Here is an 18,903-nt window from a genome sequence, read left to right as displayed (position 1 = left end):
TTCAGAAGAAAACACTGCTAGTCATGCCTCCCAGCCAGCCCCTCACAGGCCAAAGGAGGCCACTGCGATCCAGAGACCGGGTCTGTCCTCTTGTCTTTCATTGGTCAAAATTTTCCCTGAGGTTCAACTCCCCTGCATTTCTGAGGAGAGTTACCTGGGCCCCTGTAGGCACATGCCAGGTACTGTGCCGTGGGTTGCCTCTGAGTCTAGAAAGGGTGAGAGGAGCCGGACCACCCACCCCCAACTGTGGTCCTGCTGGAGCTTGAGGGGGTCCATGACAGAACCCGGTCTTGCCCAAAAGGCTGTGATATTCTACCGTGTTAGGAGAAGCAGGAGGCTATGGGGCCCAGTGATACCCCAGAGGTACACAGATTGGGTCCAGTCCAGGAGCACTGAAGACCAGAATGTACGATACAGGCTTTTCAACACGTAAAACTTGCCCGGGCCCTCTCATAGAAGTTTGTGAGGGCTCGGGACTCCTGAATCCCAGGGGAGCCCTGGTGTCCTCCCGGGCGAGCTCCTCACGTCTCTGAAACTGTCAAATGCAGCAATTACCTTTACCTCAAAGAGTTGTGAGAAGGGCATTAAAATATGACATAAAGAACATTTTTTAAAAAAGACTTATTCTTGGGTGCCTGGGGGGCTCAGTGGGTTAAAGCCTCTGCCTTCGGCTCTGGTCATGATCCCAGGGTCCTGGGATCGAGCCCCGCATCGGGCTCTCTGCTTGGCGGGGAGTCTGCTTCCTCCTCTCTCTCTGCCTGCCTCTCTGCCTACTTGTGATCCCTATCTGTCAAACCAATAAATAAAAAATCTTAAAAAAAAAAGACTTATTCTTATTTTTTTGAGGGGGGGAGGGGCAGAAGACAGGAATCTCAGGTAGATTCCCCGCACTCCCGCTTCGCTCTCACGACCCTGAGACCGTAACCTGAACCCAAATCAAGAGTTGGTTGCTTCACTGACTGTGCCACCCAGGCGCCCCAAGGACATTTTTTAAGTGGTAAAGAGTTCCATATATAAACATGTCAGGTTGTTGTCACATCTAAAGATTGAGATCGTGAATTGAACAAAATCCCCTGATGGGCTTAAGTAGAAAGGCATTAAGATAATCAGTGTTCTTTTGACCTCAGCTGACAAATAGTGGCTCTGTTTTGTGACTCATTCTCTTGCTTCAGACTCTTTCTCCTGAGAGAAAGTCACCCGGGAAGCCCCCTCTCCAGCGTTTTCTTCCCACACCTCCTCCCTCTAGGAGGGTCCCTCCGTGATGGCTCCCTGCTGTATCCCGGCCTCAGACGCTCTGTCAGGCCCTTCGTAGGTGCTCACAGACACCATGTATGGGATGAATGAATGAATGAATAAGTATCTCCACATCTTTGCCCAAGGGGTCCTCAACACTTGAAATACTCCCTCAGTCCCCACAGGTCATTGAACCCTGGAAGCCTTGGCTGCCCCCTCCCTTGTCTTCTGGCCTGCCCCTTGCTTCAGTGCAGGCCCCTTTCTCACACCACAGTCCTGGAGGGCAGCGAGGCTGATTTGGTGATCTGTCTCCCTGACTGTTCCCCCAGGTTTTGTTCAAAGGCACGGAGTCCCCCATTCACAGTTGTCCCCCTGTCTCCCCGGCTCAGAAGTGGCTCACGGAATTTACACAGAGAGCCGTCTGGGTCAGCACTCTGCACGGAGTGGTCCCTGGGAAACTGGTCAGAAACCTGGCTGCAGAGCTGTTGATATTAGCTTGTTTATGTCGCTCAGGGTGCCCACAGACACTGAGAACAGAACTAAATAAATGTTTCTTCCGGGCATAAACTATGGTGTCTGACTCTGCTCTTAGTCCCCAGTCCCTGGTTCCCTCCCTCACTCAACCTAAAAATAGGACTGTCCATGCCTCCGGGGCATTCTGGAAGGCCACTCCATCTGTCAAAGTGCTTCCCAAGCGCTGACACCCCAGGCGCCCAGCGGTTGCGCGTCCCTGCGGGGGGCGGTCTAGGAGGCCAGGGGCCGCGGGTTTGGGAGAAGCGCGGCAGGCTCCTTCGGACCGACTTGTTGATAATCTTGCCTCCAGCAGAGGAGTTGGACATGGTTGAGGTGTTTTGGTCCTCCCCGGGGCCCTAGGCAGCTCCCTCCAAGAAGCAGCGTGTGGCTGGGGAGGTCCCCCCCCCCCCCCCCGGGCTGAGACCACGGAAGGGAGGACAGGGCCCTTGGCCCCGGGTGAGGCGGCTTGCACCTTGGAGCCCCGACACCCACGCGAGTCTGCCGTTCCGAATGGGGCGGGGGAGTGGAGACAGTCCGCAGGGACCGAGCGCAGAAGGGGGTCTCCACGAGTCGGTCCTTGCCCCCTTCCCGTCGCCGCGGAGAAACTTGGAGCGGGGAGGGCAAGCGTGGAGCAAGACCCCCCGGAGCTGGGAGTCTTCTTCCTCGCGGGTGAATAAATAAATTATTAAGCGCCCAATACACAATAGCCTCGCTAGATGGAGACGAGGAATCACTGCAGCGGCGCTGGCGGCGGCGGCGGGGAGCGCGGGCGGGAGCGCAGCCCGGGGCGGGAGGCGGGCGAGGCTCTGGCGAGGCTCACGTCTGTTTTCCTTTTTCGTGCATTATTTATTTCGCCTCCGCCCGCAGCCCTGCTGCCCGAGCGGGCGCTCCCGCGCAGCGCCTCTCGCGGGCCGGCGTGACGGGCGGGGAGAGCTCGGGCACCCCCGCGCCCCGGGCAGCCGCGCGGCGCCACCGGGAAGGGCGGGGATCCGGGGAGGCTTGGGCCGGCGGCTCCAGGCGGCTCGGAGGCGACTTTCCCCGCCCTCTCCCTCCGCCTCCGGCCCCCGCGCGGGGTGCCGCCCCTCCCGGCCCGCGCGCGGCCGGGAGCAGCCCGGAGCCGCCGCTCCCTGCGCCCCGTGCGGGCGCCCCGCGCCCGGCCCCCGCTCGGCAGCCCGCTCGGCCCCAGCCGCGCGCAAACTTTTGCTCCAGTGCCCGGCGCTCCTCCCCGGCATGTGAAGCCCCCGGGCACCCGCGCAGTCGCCAGGGTGAGGACCGAGGCCCCGCCTAGAGGGCGGGGGACCGGGGAGGCGGCTGGCTTTAAATGGGGGCCGTCCGGCGGCTTGGGACCAGTCTGCCGCGGGGGGAGCGCGGACCTCCCTTCCCCGCGCCGAGGATCGGCGGGGGCCGCCGCCAGGCAAGGTGGCGTGAGGCACTGGAGGGGTGCGGGCAGAGAGGGAGATCGGGGGTGGGGTGGGGTGGGGTGGGGTGGGGGAGACTCACGCCCTGAAGCGGGAGGCCCGGGCTCGGGAGAGCGCGTGAGGGCAAATGGGGTGCGCACGGAGGTGCCCATGTTGCAGTGTGCGCAGTGAGGGCCGGCGGGGCAGGGAGGGTGCACGCAGCTTGTGATTTCCTGGTGCTGTGCATGCGGGCTCAGCGACTGAGCAGGCAGGGGTCGGTGGGTGTGCACGGCCGTTTCCGTGGGTGTGTAGGCAGGGTGAGAGGGGCCCGCCGGGTTTGAAATGTGCTCATAGTGGGAGTGAGTTGTGCACGGCTGGGGAGGTTTCTGGGGAGATGCACTGGGCTCCGTTAAGTGTGCTTGGCTTTTTCTGGAGGTGTGCACGGAGCCAAAGTGTGCACGCAAGATTCTGGGGGTGTGCCCGGGGCCAAGGGATACACATAAGGTTCGGGGAGTGTGCGCCAGGGTTCGGGGTTCCGGATGCCGGCTTCTGTGAGTGTGCACGAAGGGTCAGCGAATGTGCAAGCTGGAGGGAAGGGGCGGACTTGCTTTATGAGGGTGCCCCAGGGTGCGAGGCATGCCCGCCCAACCCGAACCGCTACGTGTGCGGGTGCGCGCAGGCGTTGGTGCCCGCGCGGTGCCCGCCTGACCCCGGCTTTTGCTCCCCCGACAGTTCGCCCCCGAGAGCCCTGGTGCCGCGGCCGAGATGCTCCTCCGGGACTTGGTGCTGCGCCGGGGCTGCTGCTGGTCCTCACTGCTGCTGCACTGCGCGCTCCACCCGCTCTGGGGCTTCGTGCAGGTGAGCGGCGGTGGCCTGACGGTGTGGGATGCCGGGCTGGACGACTTCCTCCCGGGCAGGACTGGGGGAGGGGGTGTGGTACTTCACTCCCACGACCCTGGCTTCCTGCAGCCCCCCCTCTGGTTGCTCCGCGGGAGAGTTTAGGAAAAGAAAAGGTGCCTGCTCTCCCACTCTCTCTATCGCCCATTCTCTGGCCCTGGAAAGATAGGAGGGTTGGGGTGGGGGAGCTCCCCAGTAGGCCTCAATCCTGGCCTGCTAAGACCTGCAGGACAGGGCCGTGGCGCAGAAAGGGCCGGGGAGTGCCTTCCTGATGGTAACATTCTGTTGCAAAAATGTGGGGAAAGAAACCTTAGAGCTTCTACAAACTTAAAATGATCCTAAGAATTAGACATTCTTTATTTCCCACCAGAATCACTAGTAAACTTCTACCTCACTTAAGAAGGTAAGCCTTCTTAAACTGGGCTTACCGCAGCTGGCACTGTGTTTCCTGTAGGCCACGGAGTTGGGGGTGTGGGTGGTGGCCCCCGTGGAGATGTGGGAAGGAACTAGCCATCTGTGAGGATTGCCTGGCCTGGAGCCCTCACCGTGGGCCCCTGAGACCCCAGGGCACAGGCCAGGTAGCCACCAGCTGCAGTGACTTCTGTTAGGCTCAGGGAGAAGCATGGCCCCTGGTACCTTCCAGAATGTCCACGGTCAGTGGTACAGTGGAGTGGCGAGGTGAACTCGGGTCAGCTCTGCATTTTGAGCCCCAGCTCTGCTCCTCACTGGTTCAGGACCTCAGGCAGTGCCTCTCTGAGCCTTGCTTTCTTGTTCCTTACGGAGCTATTGTTAAGTACTTGATGAACCACGCCAGTAAAGGTCATTTAGTGTAGCGCCTGGACCGCCCAGTGGTGGCTGTGACTTACAGTAGCCATAGTAGTAGCGGTCATGCCGCTCTTCCCTCTGGATGGCCAGCCACTCTCTTGATCACGACAGAGTCTGGTGGACATTTTTGAATTTTCAGCGGATCCACAGATGCTAGAGGACATTTTTGCTGTTTTGAGCATTGAAATCCCCAACTCTGGAGGTTTTGCGGCTGTATGTGGTTCTGGTGGCCTTTGGGGGCGTTTGGGATCTTTCGGATGGTTGCCCCAAGTGGGGGACGATCAACCAAAGAAGAGGGGATGGGGTGAGACCCCTTGCTGGTCTGCCGCGGGCCTTAAGCTGCCCCATGCCATGGGGCCCCGCTGGGAGCCAGCTGTCCGTCGAGCTCGGATGGTGGGCTTGGTGACCATCAGGGAGCACCAGAGGCTCTCAGACTATGGAAGGAGCGTGCTGCTTGAGCAGGTGGATGGGCTGGGATCTCCCCTCCCCACCCCCCAGCCCTAGCCGCAGCCCCAGGCTCATCTCCTGCCCTGGCTTCTCCAGCTTGCCTCTGTCTCCCTCACGATTGTTTTCCTTCCGGAATCGACAGCTTTGTCTAATGTGTGAAACGGCAGTTATTAAACTCAGCTGTGCCTCCTCAGGATTCAGGATTTTGTCACTTCTAAACACTTGGGTGGCTCGGGACCAGCTTCCGTTGTGCAACTTTTAGTTGAACCTCGGATGTGAAATTCACTGCATTTTTCTATTCGTCTGTTGATGGTTTTCCCTAACACTCCTAGAAAGCCACGCGATTTTGTCTGTCTCCGAGGCTGGCATTCTGTGGCGTGAACTAGCAGGATTCCAACAGCAGACCCGCCACCTCCCCACCGTCACCACCAAAAGAAATAATTTTGTGACCACAGCTCAGTTTTTTAGCAATGTCCTTCAGCCAGGCAGTGCTCACCCAAGCGCGCACGCACGCCTCTGTGTGTGTGTGTGTGTGTGTGTGCGCGCGCGCGCGCACGCGCGTGCGTGTGTGTTTCAGATGCTGTTACTCAATATAAATCAATTTTCGTGAAAATCAATTAGAAAAGGAGTCCTCCAGACAAGTAAAATGGGCAAACTGTTGGCAGGAGGCTCTGGAAAAATTAATCTACAAATGAAAAGGGCCTGAGAAGCCAAGGGAAGAGGGGCTTTGGAATGGATGGCTCTGATTTCTAAGGGAAAGAGCTGAGTCCGGAAGAACAGAGGGGAGAAGAGAAAGATATAAGTGCACGAGGGCCATGTAGTTCCCTCTAAGCGGAGAGACTGAAATCTGCCACATCATAGGAGTTTCTTGAATATAGAGAAAGAGCTCGGAGCTGTCTGTGCTTTCATAAGCATTTTGCTAGAAGAATCCCCCAAAGTTGTAAACAGTTGACCAGCATATCAAAGAGCTGTAATTAATAGGCTAATTGGTGAAGGAGGAGACCTGTGGTTCCCACCTTAGGTTCCACCAGGTTCCCACCTTAAAATCAGCCTGAAGCCTCTGACTGCCGCCCAGAGGGTAAGAAACATAACCATTAAAGTTGGATGACATTTAAATTGCCACAAGGTTGGTGGGGGCATTCCCTAGCCTTCCCCCGTTCTTTAATATGTCTAGAGTTGAGATCGTAGGCTTTTGTGATTCAGGGTTCTTCTAAGTTCACTTCCAGATGATTCCTTTTTTGCAAGCCAAGAGGATGACAGGCTGGCAAATTTATTAGGTGTGACAGGAGTGTGTCTCATCAAGTTAGTGTGATGCTGGCCTGTCTCCATAAAAGATGCCAGAAGCCATCATCTTTGTGGGCGTCCTCTAGGGAGACAGGCTCTGATCCGGGCCAGCAGTCTCTGTGCGCTGAAGGGGACCCACCAGCAGCGCCGAGCTCCTCCTGTGATCGGTCACTACACCTTGGCTTATCTCATCAGCAGCATTTATTGGGCACCTACTGTTTGCTAGGGCTTTTGTGAAGTGCAAGGAGGGAGCGGTCCCTGGCCTCTCGGCACTGACAGTCTGGCGCTGGAGAGAAAATTAAGTAATCAGAGGCAAGAGAACTCAGCAGGAGCAGACGGCTTAGGGACCAGACCTGGTGGAAGAACCCGAGGAGGCTCGCAGAGGCAGTGCTGCGGCTGAAGCGTGAACGAGGACAAGATAGGAGCAGGATGTGGGCACGGACAAAGTGCCCAGGCAGAGGGAGTAGCCCTGAGGCCAGAGGGGAGAATGGGGCATTGGAGGAACATAGGGGAGGGAAGTCCCAGGTAAGGCCACTGTTAAAAGCTACTAACATGATGCCTTACAGTTTGGACACGGTCCTGAGGGCTGCGGGAGCCGTTGAGGTTTTAAGCAAGAAATGACACAGTCTCAGACCGGCATTTTAGAAATCTTGGTCCAGGCCCAGCAAAAAGATGGATTTGGGGATACGGGAGGTGACACAAGGGGGCAAAGACACTGGGGAGGGGAGGCTTGCCAGATTTAGGCAGGTAGAACTATAGGACATCCAGTTAAATTTGAATTTCAAATAAATAACACCTCATGCTTTAGTGTAAGTATATCCCGTCCAATATTTGGGATATACTTATACTAAAAATTGTTGTTAATTTAAAATTTAACAAGATGTCCTCTTTTTAAAATCTCATTCTCCTAGGTAAGAGGCAGGTGCTGCCCAGTGGAGATATGATGGTGTCCTGGTTCAGGGTAGCAATGGGCATGGGGAGAAACTGATAGGCACAGGGGCTATTTGGGACATGACATCCACTGAACCAGATGCACGGACTGGTCAGGAGTAAGTGGGAACACGGAGCACCATGGCTCCTGGACCACAGTGGCAGGTCCTAAACCCAGGTGACTGCAGGACTTACCTGTGCCTTAGCCCACTCTCCACAACAGCAACAGCAACAAGATTCTGGCCCCAGGGCAATGCTGCAGAGCAGGGGTGGGAAGGCAGGGGATAGCAAAACTGGACAAAAAGTGGTCTCAGGAAGTCATGATGCCAACTTCTGTTCTGTGGGCTTTAGGCAAGTCATTGGCCTCTCTGAGCCCCTGCTCCTGCTTAGTCAAGTCCAGCCAAGAACAGGTGGCTTCAGGGAAAGTTCCTTCTCCCCGTGGGACTCCCCAAGATACAAACCAAGCAAGCCAGGCATTAAGACGGGCTCTCAATGCTGAGGTCTCCTATCAGCTGGTCCAAATACAATACCACCACCAAGCACAGAACCCCCAGGTGGACCCAGAGCTGGGAGCAGAATAGATCCTGTGTTTGTCCACTGGTGGGAGGACCATCCCCCAACACATCTTTTCATTGTGTGCCAACTGAATGCAGGGCTGTGAAATCTTAGTACATTCCTTAGCCTCGCGGGACTTGTCCTCCCCCACTCCCCATAAGCATCAATGACAGCGCTGGCCTCTCCCACTTACCCTCGTGGTGAAACGAGAGCCGTGGCTCACACTCGGTAGGGCTCAGAGGCACACACTGCGTTAGGACTCAGGAAGCACAGACCCACCTGCCCGCCCGCCCCGAGATGCTCACGGCTCCGTGCGGGGAGCAGACATAATAAAACAGTGGGCAGGGTGCCCCACAGTGCCCCCAGGGAGAAGCAGCAGCCTTGGGCATGTGCAGCCAGCATGATGGGTGGGGGTGGGGAACGTGGGGTCCCGGAAGTTGGCCAGCGGATCAAGGTCAGAGTAACCAGGTGTCAGTTAAGAGTGGCTCAGTGGCCACAGGCTTGTGCTGGACCAAACTCCAGCGAAGGACCCCAAGTGGGGCCCCCCTTCAGGGAGAAGCACAAAAGTTTGTGAGCAGTTGTGCGCACTCCCATTCCAGGGGGGCCATTAGCAGAGAGACCAAGGAACCATAGATTTTTATTTTTAAATGCCAGGCACACTCCTTTGTTCCCTCCCCCTTAAGCCTTGAAACTTGGCCCCGGCTTCCCTGCCAATAACTTTATCGCATTAAGCTCTCATATATATCTGTGCCCTTACAGCTGCTCACAAAAATGGGTCATCGTGTTGGGCCAGGTCAAGCAGACGTGCTCCTCTCGAACTCTCGCGTAAAGCGCCCCTCGGAGAGTAGGAGAGTCCTTGCTTTGGCAGTGGCCTTGCGTGATGTTTGCACACTGTGGCGTCCAGCAGAGAAGCGACCTGGGAGGCCAGGGCTGGTCGGAACCGGGAGGAGGGCAGCTCGATGACCATGGCAGAGCCCACAGGGGCGCTGCTGGAGAAGCCGGTGGAGGTACCATGGCTGCGCCGGGAGTTAGGGATCCCCACCAGCTAACTGGGAAAGGTTCCTCATCCAAGGATCTGCTCTTCCTGGTGGGAGATGAGATTGCCTTTGGAGTTTGAAACGTGGTCAGTGGCCCTTTAAGAACACTAAAAGGTGGTGAGCAGCTGCTTCCTGGCCTCGTAGATATTAAGTTAGGGCTGTAAATCAGCCCAGCTCTCACTGCCATCACCCAGTGGTCATCACCCAGCTTGTTCACAGCCACCAAGTGTGAAGGGAGCATCGGAGTCCCAGAGCTCTCCCTGCTGGCCCGGGACACGCGTGGTAGAATTGGCCTCCAAAGGCCGTCTATAGAATGTTCTTACCAGTGGCAGGCCGCAGCTGGCTACCTGCAGAGAAACTGGGGTTCTGGGTTTCTACTCCCCTGAGAGCACAGCCAGAGAAGTTACTGTGGGCTTCACTGACGCAGGATGCCCACCAACTCCTTCCCTTAGTGCCTTTAAATCCCCTCGTTCCCTGGGCCAGGCACAGAACCCTAGGCTCGCGGGTTAGGGCGGGACGCTGGTTTGTGTAAACCAGCAGTGCTCACGCGGGCTGGCCAGTCGAAGTCTAGTCTGGGCAAATGACACAAAACAGCCATGCCCAGTTCCACCTGCAGAAACTTTGATTTAATCAGTCTTGGGAAAGGGTCGGGTGTGAGTATTTTTTAAAGCTCCCTGGGAGGTTCTCATGTGCACGCAGGGCTGGGAACTGCTGGTCAAGCCTGCCCCCATCCTGGCTGACAGGTGCAGAGCTAAAGACCGGTTTGGGAAAAACACCAGGCCCGGAGTCCAGAGGCATAGATTCTGGTCAAGTTTTTAATACTCGTTCATTGATTCAGCAAATACTTATTGGATGCCAGACATTCCCTTAGTGAGAGAAAATAAAAGGCCGGGTCCCTACCCCTGTAGAGCCTCTAGTCCAAAGATAGGTAGGAATCAGGTAATCACCCAAATGGAGATTTTTGCCCCACAGAGAGCAGCCTGGTGCCCAGAGAGCCTTTAAAAGGAGCTCTGACCTGGTCAGAGGGGTTTGCCTGAGAAGCTGATAGCCAAGCTGAGTCATGGACCAAGTCTGAGAAAGGTGTGGGAGAACATTCTGGAACATTGGAGCAGCGTATATAAAGGGGAGGGTGGTACGTGGCCAGGGTCCAGGGACTAGAGGAAGGCATTGAGAGCAGAACAGAAGCTGTGAGCATGGAGTGAGGTGGGGCTGGAAACATCGTCAGGGGCCTCTGGAGCAGAGCCGTGTGGCCCAGTGAGCTCCCGAGCTGTGGACAGGCGCCCAGGGATTGTTAGGAGCATGGGGATGGTTTGGCTCGCTGTGTTTCCCACAAGACCCCTCAGGCTGCCTTTGCTCACATGGCCGGGCTGGGTAAGGTTCCTCCCTCCAGATGGGGGGCACCTTGGCCCTGTGAGGACATAGGAAGGCTGTCAGGACCTGCGGGCAGAGAGAAGGGGAGGGCTTGGCCTTGTGCTGTACGGAGGAAGGCTGCAGGAATGGTTGGCTCAGGTTACTGATGAGGTCAAATCGGTGTGGGAACCTCGGGCAGCCTGGGCCTCAGTTCCCTCATTTGTGCGGCAGGGAAATTCTAAGAGTCAACCATCAAATCCTCGTCTCCCCGTCAATAGCCAGGTCACGTGCTGCGGTCTCACAACTGGTCCCCTGGCAGAGCTGGGAGTAAAAGCTTGGTCTCTAAACCCACCAGGCCGGCTGCCCACAACACCGAGAGCCACCCCAACTCCTGCCTTCTGCCCGTGGTGGTCTGGGGGCAGGATCCCGAGTTCCAGCCTGGCTCACCCCTGGGTGGGGTAGGTGCGTTTTGGCCCCCAGTGGCCTCATGGTCTTCTCTTGGGCACCTGCCTGTTTCTGCAGGTGACTCACGGGGAGCCCCAGAAGTCCTGCTCCAAGGTGACCGACAGCTGTCAACACATCTGCCAGTGCCGGCCCCCTCCCTTGCTGCCCCCGCCACCCCCGCCCCCACCGCCTCCCCGACTCCTCTCCGCCCCAGGTAAGTAAAGGCTCGCCTGTTTCCGGGGTTCTCTTTGTGTTTTCCGGGCCCAGGAAGAACCGGTGAGCAGAGCGAAGGACAGCCTTCCTTCCTTTGTAATTTTCCACTGGCCGAGCAGGAGGGAAGCCAAGGCCCGACTTCTCCCTGCAGTCTGCAGAACGCCTTTCCCACAGAACGTTCCGCGGGATGGAAGAGGATGTCTCTCCATCGGTTAATCAGATAAAAGTCAATCTCCATTTGATGAGTGGCTCAGCCTGGATTGTTCTGAAGGCCAGAGCTTGGAAGGGGGGCAGCCTCCGGGCTGGTCTTAAAGACCCCACCGGTGCACATGCTTTCGCGTCTCTGTTTTAATTCGCTCATCAGGAAGCGATCGGTAGCGAACCCAAGTGTTGGCCAGAGGCGATCGGTAGGGAACCCGAGTGTTGGCCAGAAGCGATCTCGGTAGCGAACCCAAGTGTTGGCCAGAGGCGATCGGTAGCAAACCCAAGTGTTGGTCCTTACAGCCCTTTTGCCGCAAGGTCTGCTGGAAACCTCCCTTTCCTTGGCTGGTCTTGATTTCATCCACCAACAATGTGACGGCCTGGTCATCCAAACAAAGGAGGGTTTCTTTAGCCAGAAGTGGCCTCCTCCTGACTCGGAGGGGTTAAGTTTCCTGCTCACAATTGCTAGTTGAGAAGGTCTCTCACAAGAGATTCTGTATTTTGGGTGGATGGCTCCGGGGCTGGCCTGTAATGCTGCCTGTGATCGTGTGCGTGGCTCTCCTTCATGAAACACATCTCCGTTGAATTATTTGGGGGCATATTTTAAATAACCTTGAAAACGCTCCTTCTTGGGTCGACTGGGTCTTTAGGCTCTTGGTGTCCAGACGGTGATGCGATGCTGGGGAGGCTTTGCTGTTCGGACGTATTTCTACATTTTGTCTGCTAGGCCCTTACCTGTCTGTGTTCGTACCTGACACCTGCGGCCCAGTGCTTCCCAGAGTGTGGCCCTCGGCATCCCTTGAGCCATTCCTTTTTTCATTTATTTATTTTAGAGAGAGAGAGAGAGAGAGAACATGTGACTATGCAAGAGAGAGTGTGGAGGGAGGAGCAGAGGGAGAAAGAGAATCTTCCGGCAGACTGCCCCGTGGGTGCCGAGCCCCACACGGGCCGATCTCAGGACCCTGAGATCATGACCTGAGCTACAACCAGGAGCCGTCTGCTCAACCACCTGAACCACCCAGATGCCCCAAGGCATTCCTTTTAAAGTGTAGCTCAGGACCCACTTCAAACCTACGAGTCAGCCTTTGGGGTAAGGCTTAGGAATTGGCATTACAAGTTCAAAGGTGATCCAAATGCAAGTTAAAGTCAAGAAACTTGGCCTGCCAGGCCCTGTGTTCCAGGCCTCTGCAGGACCTGGTAGCCTGGGATGCTCACGTCCTCCTCTTTCCAGAGGGAATCCCTGGGCTGTGTCACGCGGCCCAGATTCGGGCACCTACATCTGGAGATCACTCCTTCCCCCTTCCCTTCCATGAGTAATCCTCCCCTGGTTGCTGTTTGGGCTCTGGGTCTGAGTGGTCCCCCGACATGCTTGTGTCTGATGGACCCACACCCCCCTCTATGGGAGTCCCTTCCATGCACCCCGTGCTAACAAAGCTTCCGTGCCAGACACAGAGATGAAAGGACTGTTCCGGTCTCCTGGGGTCTCTCAGCCTCACAGGGAAGGCCTTGGTGTCAGCAATCCCCAAAAGGTGGCCCGAGAGAACACAGGTGGCCGTGAGATCTTTGAATAGTTGGGCTACAGTAGACAGCAACGTTCACCTGGGTCTCCAGGAGAAAACAAGATTGTTCTAGGTCAAGAAGGAGGGTGTGAGGGAAGGACATCAGGCAGAAGGAACAAAGTTATGACTTTGTGAGCCTCATCGTGGGAGTCCTGAACCCTTCGGTGGGTTTGAAGGAGCGGTCAAGTGGCAGCCCGTGAGGGCCTCGTGTGCCCCGCGGAGGAGATCACACAGCATATTCTGTGAATCACTGTTTGCCAAACGTGATTCACCATCTCTGAATACATCCTGTTGTTTGCCTTCGTTTTTCTTTAAATAGACTCACTTTGGTGTTTATACAAATTAATTTCCAAAGAAAACTTTATGTAACGACCGTCAATGAAAAATCGGTGTCATTTGCATACACAGAAGGTGACCCTAAAAACAGACGCAACGGGCACAAAACATATTCCAAAGTTCTAGCTTGTTGCAGAAGGTGCCGAGCTCAAGGCTTTACCTCTTTTTGAAAGGGAGAGAAGCATGTGGTAGAGAGATATCAGGGCCCTGGTAGGACCCCAGAGAGATTTTTCTCCATAAAGAAATCAGGAGGTTTGTAAGAGGACCAGAGGGGGCCGAAGCTTTCTCGTTCTGCCTCCGTGTATTAGCGTGCTGGGTCCGCGTGCCATCTGCGGTCAGCTTACTTACCTGCGTGGACGGCCCCCCACGCTTCAGGAATCGCCGTGGAGAGCCGCGAGCTCACAAAGGTGTGCCTCGGGGAGCTGGCCTGATTCTCTATTGTCTCCTTCAGAAAGATCCGTCCTCCTGACCATGTGGAGGGTGGTGAGCTGCTAGACTGGAGTCCAGTGCAGACCTTGTAAGAGGCTTCAAGCCCTAGACCATCCAGAAGGGCCTGGAGCCAAGCTGGGAGCTGCAGAGAAGGGGAGGCAGCCAGGGAGTGCCTCGTGTTGGGTTTGGAACCTGAGGGCTTCTGGGGCTGAGGAGAGCAGGTGTCGCTTGGTCCTGTGGTTGGGGGGAGGGGGCTCCTTTGGTTACACGGAGCACTCAGAGACACATCTCGAAGCAGCTCAGGCCATACTAAAACTAGGGTGAGAGATGTTAGTTTCTTGGCTCGCGTGTCAGGATATTCCAACGGCAGGCCCCGAACCATGATAGTGTTGGATTTCTGCCTCTGTCTCTCTGTCTTCTGGTTTCCCCTGGGTTGTCCCTTCTCTCAGGCCTGCCCAGGCCCTGAAGACTCTAGGCTCCCAGATTCCATCAACCTTCCTGTCAGTAATCTTCCTAAAAAGGGAACTTCTCTTTCTGAATCTTTCAACTCAAGTCCTGGGGCTGACTTTCAGCCGGCCAGCTTGGGTCACGTGTCTGTCCTTGGGTCAGTGGTGGTCAGTCCCACGGGATGGAATGAGCTGAGCGGTCAGGCCTGGGCCATGTGACCACCCTTGTCATTGGCATGCAGGAATGGAGGTTAAAGGAGTGGTGGATTTCCAAGGGAAAAGCCAGGTAGAGGACATGGACACGGGGCAGGGATGGGACAGAGGATGCCCCCCTGGCCATGGCCTGCCTGGGGCTATGATATGAGGCGACGAGACCAGTGGCAGAGAAAAGATTCTGTACGTTCTTTCCGTCCTTGCTGAGCTCAGTCCAGACCCTGCATACAAGCTGTGTGCAATATATGTCAGACAGAACCACATCCACGACTTGAGCCTGTTCTCTAGTCCCCAAGGAATCAGCCTCTCCCACGGGCACGGGGCTTCATTCACGAGGCGTGCGTGGAGCTCAGCAGGTGCCAGGCTAGGAAGTCAGCGGTGAGCGAGAGAGGGACGGCTCCTGCCATCACGAAATGTTTGCAGAAGGAGTGTCCTTTCCTGCCGTGTTTCCGGAGATGCTCTCTCTGGACGTGTGTCCGCCTTTTGCCCATTTGTCCCATGGATGTGCCTCACATCCCTTCCACTCACAAGGGCCTCTCCTCTGCTGGCCAGCGTTGGCCGAGTTCCCGCAGTGGGCAATGGGCAGGCCGGCAGCCCCAGGGCCACCCAGGGCCTTGACCTCCCCGACAGCGGCTGGAAGGGAGGGCCTGGGATGGCGTGAAAGAATTCTCCAGTAGCTGCTGGCCAGCGGCAGCACAGGGACCCGTGGAACCCTTCAGCCCTGGGCTGACTGAGACAGCCAGTCTCCCTTTTGCCGGGCTGCTCTTCTAACAAAGGCAAGGTGGTTTTTCAGGTGTTGATCTGTTTGGTTTGGGTGTGTTCGTTTTGTTTTGTTTTATCATGAAACTTTGAAGGACACTGGCCCACCGCCGGTCTCCATCTGGAGCTCATTGCTCACGGGGACAGCTCAGCTGTGTGTTCCTGTGGGGGGGGCCCAGCCCCGCGCCACCCTTCCCGGAAGCCCTGGGAAGTCTGTGGAGGGAGCCCTGCCTGAGTCCCACCTGCCACGGGGAAGGCGCATCGAAGAGCATCTCCCCCATCTGCCCTTTGTTTCTCAAGCACAGGTTTTCATCACCCTTAAAATGAAGGGGCAACTTCACCTTGTAGACTTGGGCAAGCTGCGGGTTGTCGGGAGATACTGGACCAGGGGTTCTGAAACTCGAGTGTGGTCAGAAGCCCCTGGAAGGCTTGTTTCCACCCAGGTTACTGGGCCCCATCCCCAGAATTCCTGGCTCAGTAGGTCTGGGGTAGGGCCTGAGGATTTGCGTTTCTCATACATTCTCAGCTGCTGCCACCGCTGGCCCAGGGTACACACTTTGAGAACCGGCATTCTAGAGCATGACAGAGATGTTAGAGGCAGACCCGGCCCTTCCACTCCCTAGTCCTGTGATGCTGGGCACGTCACATTCCCTCTTAGGCCTCAGTTCCCTCATCTATAAAGTGGGGCTGGGGGTACCCCCTGGGAAAAGGGGTTGCTGGGAAGACTGGAGAAGACATAGACTGAATGAGGCAGAAACTCCATGCTTGAGAAGCCCTGTGGCAGCCCAGCTGTCCTGTCCTCCAGACCTGGTGCCAAATCTTGCTCATTAGCTAAGGGCTTCGGGCAAGCTATCCTTAACTGTCTGGGACCTCAGTTGCTGCATCCGTAAAATGGGGCCAGTGACAACACCGGCCACATGTGGATGGTTGGGGAGATCTGGTGCCGTAAAGTTAACACAGTGCAGAACCCAGAGCCCAAGTCGTACAATGAATGGCAGCTAATAGGTATTAATGGTCACAGGGGTAAAAGGTCACAGGGATAAAAGGTCACTGGCCTCCAGGTTAAGGGTTACTCAGACAGTGGTGCTGGCGAAGGAGCATCAGGTTAGAAACTTAAGGATGAAGTTGGCTCTTTAAGGATGTGTCGGCTGTCCCGGATTTTCAACAGAAAGGGAAAGGTTTTCGGAGAGTCCCGCCCAGGGTCCCTTTCCGGGGAGCCCTTGCTGGGCTCACGGTCAGTCGGGGCTCCCCAGGCCCGCGTATTTCTGGGAGGCGTGGGCAGGGGTGAATCCTGGCAGAGACAAAGGCACACTCCAGGGGCCCGAGCAGCAAGCCCACGGCAGCCGCCGGAGCTCAGGACCTGGGCTCACTCGGTAAATGTCAGCGGTGCCCACTCGTCCCCGCGTGTGACTCAGACACGGCTGAGGCCAGGGAAGGAGACGCGTACCAGCCCTCAAGGAAAAGCACGTACACCCCTCCGTGAGACCTGCTTCTGAGGCTGATTGGGCCCAAAATAGCTGTGGCAGAACAGAGGCGTGAGCCTGCATTTCCATAGTGCCTGTCTTCACGGAGTCAAGTCACTGATAGAGGTTTTATTTTTGCATTTGTTTTATTCTTAGAAAAACCAGAGGAGAGGTTAAGTGACTCCCCAGAGGTCGCCCAACGGTGGTGGAGCCAGCATGGGGTCACCTGGCTCCACATCCCGAGTGCCAAGGGCCAAGTTTTAACAAAGAGAAACACACAGGACTGTGGAAGTTCTAGAATGCCTTTTTTTTCACTCATCCAGAACACTAGAAGGAAAACGATATTTAGTTCCCGGTACTGAGGTGGAGGCTTGCCTCAGCTCATTTAAACCTCAGCCACTCCTCTGTATTATCCCCAATTTCTGTGCGGAGCCGAGGGCTCAGAGAGGGTGAGTTACTGGTCTCAGGCTGTCCAGCTGGTAAGAAGGGGCGGTCATTCCTGCTTCCTGCTGCCGGCTTTGCCTACCTCTGCCCCTCCACTGCGGACAGCCAGTGTCAGGTGTATCCTGAGGAAAGGTATCCTTTCCTTGAACGTGCCTTGCTCTTCTCCTCTCAGAGCCTTCGAACGTGTGAGTCCTTCCCTGGGCCAGGCTCCCCCTCAAAGGAGTTGACCTTAAGTCACGCAGACCTCAGCTCGAATATCCTCCCGGAAAACCCTTCCTGATTTCCGCAGAGGTCACACCATTCCCAGTTCTATCTATGGCTAAGAGTTTGGGAATCATGCCAAAATTCATGGTGAAATCAACCACCCACCCGTTCTCCTGTCCTCTCGTGGGCGTGGGGTTCACGGGGGCCCAGCAGGAGGCTCCAGCTGGAGGTCTGTCCTGCGGTTGTGGTCAGTTGGCTGGGGCTGGCTGCACCTTGACGGCTTCACTGCTCACATCTGGTGGTTGGTGCTGGCTGTCGTCTGGGTCCCCAGCTGACCGGGTCCCCCAGACCCGCGTGCTGTCTCCTTGGGGCTCAGGCTTCCTTGCAGTTTGGCGGCCGCGGGCTGAGCCCCAGGAGCAGGTGGAAGCCAGCTGAGGGGGTGACGCATCACGGCTGCTGTATTGGATCTTGGAATCACAGGTCCAGGGCTGCTCGCATTGCAGGAGTGGGACTCAGCCCCCGCCTCTTGATAGAGGAGTGTCAGAGAAACGGCCCACATTTTTAAAAGCTCGCCACCCTCCATCTTTACAAACTCTTTGAACTTTTTCCTTTATAACAATCATCCTGCCCTGTAAGAACTGTCCTTTTCCTTTATAGCAATCATCCTACCCTTTAAGTATCAAATTTGATCTTTAGCAATTAGTTAATTAATTGATTAATGCCTGGATCCTTCACTGGATGTAGCAAAGTTCCTTAGCAGGTCCTCAGTAGCTACTCGTCCGTGGGGTTTGTAAATAATTTTGACTGTCTGCTCTTGCCAGGCCCTGGGCTAGGTTCTGGGAATGTAGCCGTGAACTTGACAGAAGGACCCCTGCAGTGACAAAGTTGACATTTTATTGTGTATTGGTTCCAGCAGCCCAGAGGATCCTGGGACAGAAAATAAACTGAAACCATCACCAGTAGAGGGAAACGTGTGCTACAAAGGTCGCTAAAATCTTGGGGTCTGATGGGGGCATCACTGGGCGGTCACTTAGATCGCGTGCTCTGGGGACAGGAAGTGATGTTTCAGCTGGGAGCTGGTGGAAGGGAATTAGTGGGGGAGGGGGGGACGACCCCAGGCGAAGAGCGTTCTCAGTGCAGGGGACAGCCAGGGTGGCGCTTGGGGTGTGTGAAGGGCCAGGTGGCTCTGGCTGCTCCATGAAGAAGGACAGGAGGGGGCGAGGCCCAGAGGGAGGCAGCACCCAGACAGCGCAGGGCCCCGGAGTCTAGGGAAGAGGGTGGGGTTTTATCTTAAGCGCACCTAGAAACCTCTGGAGCAGAGGTGTGGCGTGGCCTTTACACCTTACAGAGACCAGGTCCCCAGTGAGGGGGCTGTCACTTGGGTCCAGGCCACAGGTGGCGGTGGGGTAGTCAGTGGTGTGGCCTGGAATGGGGGGAGGGGGCCACAAGGGAGAGAAGGTGGGGTCAAGCCCCAGTTTGACTGAAGACGGTTTGGAGGCAGGGGTGATGGGACGTGGCTGTGGTTGTAGGGGAGGGTCGGGAGGCAGGGATGCCACTGGGTTTTGTGGGATCAAGGAGCAGAGAAGCCACCGGACGTCACCCACACCGCTCCTCCCCTTGGTCCTCAGTGTCACTGATGTCGCTGATCTCGGTGGCGGGGTCGTCAGGCAGACTCCGACAGCACGTGAAGGGTTAGCAGAGGCTCAGCTGTCCCTCCACTTCAG

General features: G+C 56.4%; 1 protein-coding gene across 4 annotated transcripts in view; it reads left to right on the top strand.

Moving 5' to 3' along the window:
• The first annotated feature begins 2,680 nt into the window (after positions 1–2,680).
• Positions 2,681–18,903, top strand: part of PRIMA1 (proline rich membrane anchor 1) — a 60,434-nt gene continuing 44,211 nt past the window's right edge. For 3 of the 4 annotated variants that reach the window (XR_006818752.1, XM_046009049.1, XM_046009051.1), the window contains exons 1-3: positions 3,023–3,165; positions 3,876–4,001; positions 10,991–11,126. Coding sequence is in view for 3 of the 4 variants with exons in the window: in XM_046009049.1 (XP_045865005.1) it covers positions 3,909–4,001; positions 10,991–11,126 (229 nt within the window). In the remaining variant the exon portion in view is untranslated. The other variant, XM_046009052.1, reaches the window with a different exon arrangement.

This window comes from Meles meles, chromosome 6 (assembly GCF_922984935.1).
Source record: "Meles meles chromosome 6, mMelMel3.1 paternal haplotype, whole genome shotgun sequence".
In the NCBI taxonomy this organism is placed as follows: domain Eukaryota; kingdom Metazoa; phylum Chordata; class Mammalia; order Carnivora; family Mustelidae; genus Meles; species Meles meles.
The sequence above is the reverse complement of the archived record's forward strand: the minus strand, read 5'-3'. Positions and strand labels throughout refer to the sequence as shown.